At 53.6% G+C, this 9,504-nt stretch overlaps 2 protein-coding genes across 2 annotated transcripts, besides 1 other annotated feature; one reads left to right on the top strand and one right to left on the bottom strand.

Moving 5' to 3' along the window:
• Nucleotides 1-2,351: 2,351 nt before the first annotated feature.
• Nucleotides 2,352-3,227: a sequence feature (repetitive element).
• Nucleotides 3,228-3,436: 209 nt separating this feature from the next.
• On the bottom strand, nt 3,437-6,301 carry CYME_CMB002C (probable splicing factor 3b subunit 1; the record flags this gene model as incomplete). The annotated part of the gene is made up of 1 exon (XM_005535059.1): nt 3,437-6,301. One exon carries the CDS (start codon nt 6,299-6,301, stop codon nt 3,437-3,439), a length of 2,865 nt encoding a protein of 954 aa, XP_005535116.1.
• Nucleotides 6,302-6,601: 300 nt separating this feature from the next.
• CYME_CMB003C (similar to GTP-binding protein) lies at nt 6,602-8,563 on the top strand (the record flags this gene model as incomplete). The annotated part of the gene is made up of 1 exon (XM_005535060.1): nt 6,602-8,563. One exon carries the CDS (start codon nt 6,602-6,604, stop codon nt 8,561-8,563), a length of 1,962 nt encoding a protein of 653 aa, XP_005535117.1.
• Nucleotides 8,564-9,504: the final 941 nt, after the last annotated feature.

Genomic DNA, 9,504 nt, shown 5'->3' on the forward strand with positions numbered 1-9,504 from the left:
CCCCATTCCCCCCATTCCCTCCTTTTCCACCATACCCTCTTTTCCCCTCGTTGCCCCCAAATTTTTACGCATTTCCCCATTAATGCGATGATCCCAGCGCGAAAGCATCTGTGATTAAGACGTCTATCAATTTATACTCGTTAGGGTTTTTTCTTCGGTGGTACCATCTGGGCGCCTACGCATCTGTCATATCTTCCTCTCGCCTACCAGAGCCATTAGGGAAATAGCTTCAGAGCTATGCTTGTTTTGGTTTTGACAGAACCTTTCCGATGTCGAGATCGCCGAAATTGCCGGATTGATATTGGTTTCGGGAAATCATCCGTCCCGCTGAACTGTTTCTTTATCTTCCGTCGCATTTACTTAATCCCGGCTGTATTGATCATATCTGACTTTCTATCTTGCGCCGTGTACCTGCCGTTAGCACCCCCCGTAGCCTCTCTATCCCCGTTTCCGGTATACTCTTGCAGCAGAGCAGCTCTGGCATACCACTAAGCGCGTATGTAGAGGCTTCGTTCATGCAACATTTGATCGGGGAGATTTATTTTCTTGGGAGACTCCAAGCCGTTCTTGCAGACCTTTTGCCTGCGGTAGCGTGAAGCGTGCACTATTAGTCCACCGCGAGGAAGCCTACGCGCAGACGCAGCATGCCCGCTTGTAGTCACGAAATCAATTGCTATGCCGATGAGATGCTAAGGTGCGTCACATCACTCTCAACTGAAATTCAGACGGATGCCAGGCGGGTAGAGTCTCCCGGCTCGCAGACCTCCTACCTAAATAGAATTGTTTGACCATACGCGCAAATTTCTTCCTCTTAAACTTTACAGTAGTTTGCGATGATAGTTGCTGTCCTTTTTGGTACTTATTTTTTTCTATGTCGTGCGCTTTGGTAATGCATTGCGAAATCTGGCCGTCACGTCACTCCACGTGCGTCTCGCCCATCACGAGAAACATGTTAATATCCTCTTCTGGAGCGACTGCTCTATATGGGCCACTTGCATGTGCTATGCAATCGTAGCAAAGTACAGTTTTTGCTTCAATGGCGTTTCGGTCTTCAAGTAAGAGTATTCAACTGGTTCTCGCCGTTCGAAACAGAAGCGTCCAATGAGTTTTTCTCAAAAAAAAAAGTTAGAGTTATGTAATTGTTGATAGTAGGTTTTGGTTGGTCTTTGTTGCCGGATGAAGGAAACGAAACGAGACATAGTGCCTAGCGAAGACGATCAGGAATGAAGAAGAAGCAAAAGGGGAGACCTTTTGTCGATAGCTGCAATAGTGCCGTCTAGACGACGAGATGGATGTAGAATCCTGTCGTTTCCAACATATCAATGACCGGTTTGGCTGAATTTTGCGAGACGCTATCAGAAACAATATCGATTCGTACGCCAGGTATCTTTGTAACTTTTCTCCCTAAGTCTGAAGCATTTGGAGAGCGACCTGCTTTGCGACGTAACGCACATCGCAAAAGTGATGTTTCCGGAAGTATTTTTTCAAAAGACTTTCATAACCCACCTGAATTGTTCTACTGGGGATACATAGAGGAGAAATGAGCGTGTGCATCCCTTCTTCCAAAATTACGCCAAGTACCTCGTCAGCGGTGCTGGACACAAGGGTGACGCAGAATTTTAGGAATACAGGGCAACGATATGCCCCACGAATATGAGGAACCATAAGATCGTAAACATCGATTCTTTAATGATACGCGTCGTCATTGCGCTGGATCCGGGCCTGTTTCGCGAAGGGATGCGGGCAATCATCGATGGTACCAAGAACAATCGCTTGCATAAACCGGAAATCATATTCGTCGACAAGAGGTCATCACGGAGGAGAAAGAATGGGGTTTGTGTTATCCGCGCCTCTGTTCTAAACCATCGTTCGATCTTGGGGCTTGTCAACCCAAGAGGAAAGCTCTCAGATGTAATCAAAAAAGACGAAGTGAGATGTTACTCACTCATTCTGCCCTACTTCATGGTTTTGGACAGAGTACTCGAACGCGAGGCCGAAATGGAGCCAACTGTGGAAAAAATGACGGATGGGAGAATCGACATTGATGTGCTTCTCCAGATGCGCTTCATTGTCGTCCAGTTATTCGAGTTCGAGTCACATTTTCTGTATATCGACGTTAGAGTCCTTTACGCCTTTATGACAAAGATTTGTCCAGAGCTCGATATTAGCAACGAAGAGGTCACCGGCAAGACCGGACACATACTGGAAAAATGTTTTCTATTTCAAGCGTAAGAAACCGGCCAAAAAAAGGTACCACGGGTGCGATCGATAACGATGGGTTATACATACATTGACAATATCAGCGGTTGCAGGCACTTCGTCCTATCCCGTCTTCGTTATCGCCATTGCCGAACCACGAAAACAAGAAGAAAGGACACGGGACGTATATCCCCCACGAAAACGGCTTTCTCGTCGGCCTTAACCCCTGGAAGAAGGATATCATTACCATCGCTGTACCCAAGCGTGCGGATGATAGTACTGGAGGAAACTTACGTCAGAAAGAGATGCGTCTGTTTAGGTTTTCGAGGGTGAGATACTACCGATAGTCGGGTATAATGAATGAGAGGAAGGATTTTGAGGCGTGGAACGCAGAAGTGCAAGAGAACCTTGAGGCTATTAGCTAGGTAACGAGCCGAGGAGCGGACTTACAAGCTTCTTGGGAGTTCCTGGAAGTTCGTGTTGCTCATTGCGTGGCGCTGTAGGCGGAGTATCCAAATGCCCGGTGGGTTCGTCTACGTATGAATCTATACTGTGAGCATCAGCGTGCGCTAGCGAACTTTTTCAATCAGTTGAGAGCCTTGAAAAAGGCCGAAAGTCATAGGTGCGTAGTAGCATACGGAACAAGGCGCTGGAAGAACCAAAAAGGAATTACGCCGGCTCCAACGACAAGAACATACAAGGAGTGCGCAAGGCGTTTCGTCACGATACATGTAGATGAGTTCCGAACCTCGTAGACACACCATGAACTGGGGTGTACATTTCAAAGGGTCGAGATGGAAAAGTGCCAGCGGAGGCCTGAGGATAGAAAAAAGAACGGACCGCTGACAGACGAGCAAATGGAAAGGAGGTCAAAAGTTCGTGGATTGCGTGCGTTAGTAAGTACAACCAGTGACGGCAAGAGACGGATGGAGTTCGTGAATCGTGATTTTAACGCCGCTATCAATATAAGCAGATGAGCGGTGCTGGAGAAGAGACCTCCAGCGTTGACACGAGAGAACTTTGTTGGACAACCTCTCAAAGTCGAACTATATCAGAAGAAGTTGGAAGCAGTAGTGGGTGGCCGCTCCAAAAAGACGGGGACGTCTGCACATTGGTTAATGACGTCTAGTCTAGGGCGGGCTTCTCGCCACTACTGTACACGGTCCGCATCATCCGTGTGAGTCCACTCGCGCTTCTATTTCGCTACACTGATTGCTTGCATCTGGAACGATTACCCTTACAGAGTTGCGGCCGGCCACTCCGGTCCTTTAAGTCCAAACAAACAACTGGAGACGCCACTCCAGCCGCCAAAATACTCCATCTGCCATCGCTGCACCGTCCAATACAGTTTGCGCACAGCTTGCGCCGGGTGGAATAGCCCTTGCGTCAGGTAGGCATTCAGCACTCCTGCGCCCAGCGCTATTCCCAATGCTTGCACCGAAAACGCTACCGCATGTTCTAGGTGCGTGTCTTCCGGCGAAGATACCTGGGCTACGTACGCCGGCCAGACGTGGTTCAGCAGATGGAGCATCGCCTCCTCGTAGCCGTGCCCCACCAGCGCCAGAGCAAAGTGTCCCGTCGCCTCGCAAGCCAACTGTCGGTGCGTATCGTAGCGTTCAATCAGCGCCGATTCCAACAAACGCGTCACCGCATACACCTGGAGAGCATTCCACGACCGATTCGCATCACCGGAAAATGCGCAGTAGAACCCGACGGATTTCAGGATCCCAGTTTGAACATTCTTGTCCTGCTCGCCGATGTAAGCATCCAGCAGCTGCGCTAGCATCCGGTCGGGGCTCTGTAAGGTCGCTATGGCGAGCGCAACGGATGCAGCGACACGCATCGAGCGATCGGTTTGTCGAAGTGCAGCAAGCAAGGTTTGCCCTAGCGAGTCAATTTGGCCAAGCACGCGAGCGACGGCACCGTATGCATCAACCGCCCGGTAGCGCACTTGGCGCCGCTGGGCACCGAGCGCTCTTCGAAGCTCCTGGGCAACACGCAGCCATTCCGAGTCTGGAATACTGGAGCCAGCATGACGAGCAAGCACCATCACAACCAGAGCCGCCGCAGCTTGTACCTCTTCGGCCGGATTTCGTAAGACAGGAACCAATCGGGAGAGAATCTCAGCGAATGGAACCTCCGACGGCGGCAGGTAGGCAGTCAAATGGTCCAAAATGGCACCCAGTGCTTCTAACATGGCCGCCAACGCCTCCGGATACACTTCATTGTAGCACTCTGCGAGGACGATACCCAGACGAGCGAGTGCATCCGCATCTCCGAGTTGCACCCACATGGGCACCAGTCTGCAGACGAGTCGTGCAGCCTCTGCACGAGTCGCAGCCGCTGCACTCTGTAAACGAGCCACTAGCAAATGCACCAGCGTCTCGGACCACGGTACGACGCGGGCACCCAACATCCACAGAATCGAGCTCACGTGGCGGTAGGGAGTCGGCGCAGAACGCCGCAAGCACTGAAGTAGACCCTGGATCAGACGGCGCTCAGAAGCCGGCTTCAGATCAAGCTGGCCACGCCCGCTCCGCAGCACCTGCCGCACCGTTTCCAGTAACAATAGGACAATCACGGGATCAGCATCCGCCGCGTCCAAGCAACAAACAACATCATCCGTCAACACAGCAGATACACCAACCCGCTCAGACATAAGTGCCGCCACTCGAGCAAGCCGCCTTCGAACAGCGCTGCGTGCTGCCGCCCGACAGACGCTTCGCTCCGGTCGCAGGAAACACATCTCCAAAAACTCTCCTAAAACGTTCGATGCTAAGGTGTCTTCGGGTATACTGCCGTGAACAAGCAGCTGTTCAAGGACACCAACAGCGCAGTGTGTGCGCATCGCACGCATCGTTGGCGCCAAAAGCGCCGCTGCATGAAAGGCGCGTTCCTCCAATGGCATGCAGCGAATCAGCGCAGCTGCCGCTGAGAGAAACGCCACCAACGTTCGATCATAATAGGCACGCACGCCGTCCCAAATGGGTGCACGCAGCGCCTCCAGGGAGGCGGAATCTTGCGCAGACACCACCGTAGCTAGCGCCGCCACAGCACGTGCACCAGCAAGTTTCACGAGCGGATCCGGATCTGAAACAAGGCGCAGCACGAACTGCACAAAACTTGGTAGATGTGGGTGCAGATCCCCACTCCATCGCGTGGCCAGGAGGCGTAGTGAAAGCGCAGCGGTTTCCCGCGGTAGCGATCCGTACCGCCGCGAGCTCAGCATCGCTTCGAGAAGCGGTTGTATCGTAGCGAATCCTGCACTGGACGCCAGAAACGCAATGACATGAGCGGCGCAGAGCCGAATCAGGTACTCTGGTGATTCGAACCAGGGCCGTATAGCTTGGATGATCGGTGCAACGCCGACCAGGCGGAGAAGTGACCTCAGTAGGGAGGTATTCTCCGGCGCGTCTGGGTTCATTGCGCGATCCAGGTCGATATATGACGTTGGCGCTTCGTGCTCTCGTCTCGCCTGACGTTCGACGGACTTGTCTTCGAAGTTTGAGGTTCGGTTTGGATCGAGTTCGGGCAGCCTGCCCAGCATCGTCAGATGAAGGAGCTCGCTAACGTACAACCTGACATGTTCTCCAGCGGCGTCGGCGAAGCGGGGTAGCGCACGCATCAAAGCCAGCGTCGCCGTGGCGTCCCATTCGCCAGCGCGCCAGAACGCGAAAAGTGTTCGGAAGACACCGCCGGCATCGCCTCTGTTCGTGATAGCATAGGTTAGAGCGCGTTGTGCAGCTTTCCGCTCAGCCAGAACACTGGCGTTTTTCAGCTCCAACACGTGCTGCACGATAACCTCAGAGGCGTGGTTTTCCCGAACCAGAGCGCCAGCTACCGCCTCGTCCACGGCAGTGCGACACGAACGTAGCGTTGCCACCGACAGCAAACCTTGGGCTCGAGTCTGTTCAGGCTCAGGTCCATCAGTAGACTTTGATGACTCGGAAACCGTTCCTGATTGCACACTCTCACTACTAGTCCCTGGCACGACACCGTCAACAACCACAGTCCAGCGGGTCCGTTTCCGTGCCTTCTGTGGAGCGCTCTGCATCACGACTGGTCCATGGAGTCGTTCAAGCGAGCTTTCCAACGCTTCCATACCCGGTTACGCGGAACCCGACCATAACACAAGGGTCAAAAGAAGCGCAAGCCTGACACAAAACGGTTTGTAGGGTCAACCGGCAGAAACCTGGCGTCACGTACGTCCAGCTCGCGCTACCTCGAATGGGCGGGCAACGCGGAACGCTACTTTAGCGAATCGCTGGGTATTCAGGAACCCCTTGGTGACCTCAACTAGCCGTTAGATAACCAGTTGTTGGCAGTTCGTTGTGAACGAACCTATCGGAGTCACGTCGTCCATTGCGAGCCGACCTGAATCTTGACGTTTTCATGGATCTCCATGGGTCTTTCACACGTGCGAGCTGCGGTGGTGCTTGCCGGCCGACCTAACGTGGGCAAGTCGGTGCTGTTCAACCGACTCGTTGGCAAGGCCTCGAGCCTGGTGGACCCTCGAGCGGGCTGTACCCGCGATGTTCGCAGTGCCTATGGTCGGCTTGTGGACCTGCGTTTCCGTTTATTCGATACACCCGGTCTTGAATGGCTGCCAGAGCGTGTGCAACGTGGTCGCTTGCCGGCGGCAAACAGCTTGCCTAACAGCAAAGCAGCCTTTGGCGACTCTGGACCAAACCTTATGCAACAGTTCGCCCACAGCTTGGAGTATTCTGTCGCGTATGAGAGCCTTTACGCCCGAGTGCTTCAGCTGACTGAACGGTTTCTTCGGACCCTGAGCTCTCGAGCTAAGGACAGGACGCTCGCGCTCTTCCTAGTGGACGCTTCCCAGGGAGTCGTCGCTGCAGATCACCAGATCGCGAGCCTACTTCGCAGACTAGCACTACCCACCGTTCTAGTGCTGAATAAGTGCGACATGCGCGCCGCAGACTCTGGCACAGTGGCTTCGTTCGCGGAGTTGGGCTTTCCCTCTAGTGTACCAATCAGTGCCTTGCAAGGCGAAGGCTTCTCCGATCTATATCACGCAATGCAGCCTTTGGTTGATCACATGAACAGTGACGAGACCGTAGAGGCTTGCCGTGCAAACGCTCACATATGCGATATTCCGCGCAAACGTGATGCAGAGTGCGCTGCCAACACACACCCTGTTCAACCTGAGCGCGAATTTGCATGCGGTCATGCAGCCTCGACGTTGTCACACGACGGCACAACATCGCATGCGGGGCTAGTGTGGAATACCAATGGAGCGGCGCTGATTGCATCCCAAGACACCAGGCTGGCCCCGTCCGCACAGCGTCTGGCACTCGAGTCGTCACCGTCCAGCATCGATGAGACTACGACGTGCGCTGCTGACGCGCGTAGCGTGCACCAGACATCGCCGCACGACCCCCAAGGGACGTTACCTGCGCGGTATCTGACCAGCACTGATACGGCACCGGTATCCGGTGATCCCATGATGGACGAAATAGACAGTCCAGCGGTAGCCGCAAACAGTCATCAGATTCGCCTAACCATTGTTGGTCGACCGAATGTCGGCAAGTCGACGCTGGCGAATGCGCTTCTTGGGTACGAGCGTTTCCTGACCGCGCCGTTTCCGGGCGTAACCCGCGATGCCGTCACAGTGGCCAGCTCACGCTACGGAGGCTTTCTGGTTACGGATACCGCTGGAGCGCGGCGTCGAACTGCGGTGGCCGGGAGTCGTGCAGCAGACGCAGCACCTGACCCGCTCGAAACGGGTGCCTATGCGCAGATGCTTACGAGTATCGCCACGGCCACTGCTTGTGGCCTAGTACTCGATGCAGCGGAGATTGCTCTAGCCTTGCAGCAGTCGAAGGACCCTCGCCGTTTGCTGACTAGTATGGAGCACAGTTTGATCCAGGAGGCCACGGAGTTACAAGGAAAGCCGCTTCTACTCGTGCTCAACAAGACAGACCTTCTCGAAAACAAGGAGCAGCAGAGAAACGTTGAGCGAGCTATTCGTACGAGACTACAGAGTAGCGCTCCGGAGGCGCGCCATGCACCGATCATCGGCCTGAGTGCGGCGTGTCTTTCTGAAGATGATGCTGGGAGCCTCTTTTGCACCGTGCGTGAGCTTGTGCATTTGTGGAGTGGCTCCTGGTCTAGAGGCGAGCTCTCTCAGTGGTTATTTCAGGCGACGAGGCGCTATTCGCCACCAGTGCATGCCAAATTTGCCTATATGATACAAACTGGCAGGCGGCCTCCGGTCTTCACTATATTTGGGGTAGCGGAGCATTACCTGTCGCCGGTCTATCGAAGAACGCTTTTGAATGCGCTCAAGCTCGATTTCGGGCTGCAGAAAGTCCCCGTCAAACTTTGCTTTCGAAGTCACTAAGCACTTTGCGTAGAACGGGAACATACGCCAAGCGCATAGCTGTTGTGATCGACCCCAGTGAACGAATGCGCATTTGCGACCTTGGCTTCTATGAGCTCGTTGCGCTCGAATCGCTCGCTGGCATTGTAGTATGGCGGAATACATGTCGCACACTCTGGTTCGATATTTGTAAAGCGCTTTCGACGTAGATCAGAGACCGTGAATCATATGAAATATTGAGTTAAGATCAGAACAGAATCTAGGAGGCTCATCCAAAGAGGCGACGACTTTCACAGCAAAAGCGCATGCGTCGCCACTTGCCCTCTCTAAGCAGAGACATACGAGTTTCTAGCTGCTTGTTCGTATTGATATCGATGGCTGCCATGAAGGCCACAAGAAAGGAAGATATTTCGACAACATTGCTCGATTGTTGTTCAAATACACCATTCGAGATTCTGGGGTTTCCGATCGTTTCTCCAGCTTCTTGATAAGCATGCTAGATTCCAAGCTCGCCTACGCTTTACTGGATCCTTCGGAATGCAGGCGAGATCTCTGCCCCGGGGTCGGATCCGCTTGCAATCCCACGACCCGACGTCATGGGTGACAATCTTGTCGATCGACGCAAGCTCCGCATACGAGCACCATGGCGTATTGGGCAATATTCCCGTTGCGACTTGCGCAAACCGCCGCATCGAATCCTTCTGCGATGACTCGCGGGCTGCTCTCGAATCAGTAGAGAACTTAACGAGCTGAGAACAGCATGATCGTGGACAAGCCGACGACGGCTGCAGGCTGCTCATCTTGCATCGCTTAACGCGATACCATCGAAACATACGCATCGCCATCTCCAACATTGCAACAAGTCATCGGCCATTCGCATCCGGTAGTGCAGCAAAAGCGGTGCGCTCTGCGGAACTGCCGCATAAATGAATGCGCAACCGATAGCTCGAAATCCGTGTGTG

This window comes from Cyanidioschyzon merolae, chromosome 2 (genome assembly GCF_000091205.1).
Source record: "Cyanidioschyzon merolae strain 10D DNA, chromosome 2, complete genome".
Classification (NCBI taxonomy): domain Eukaryota; phylum Rhodophyta; class Bangiophyceae; order Cyanidiales; family Cyanidiaceae; genus Cyanidioschyzon; species Cyanidioschyzon merolae.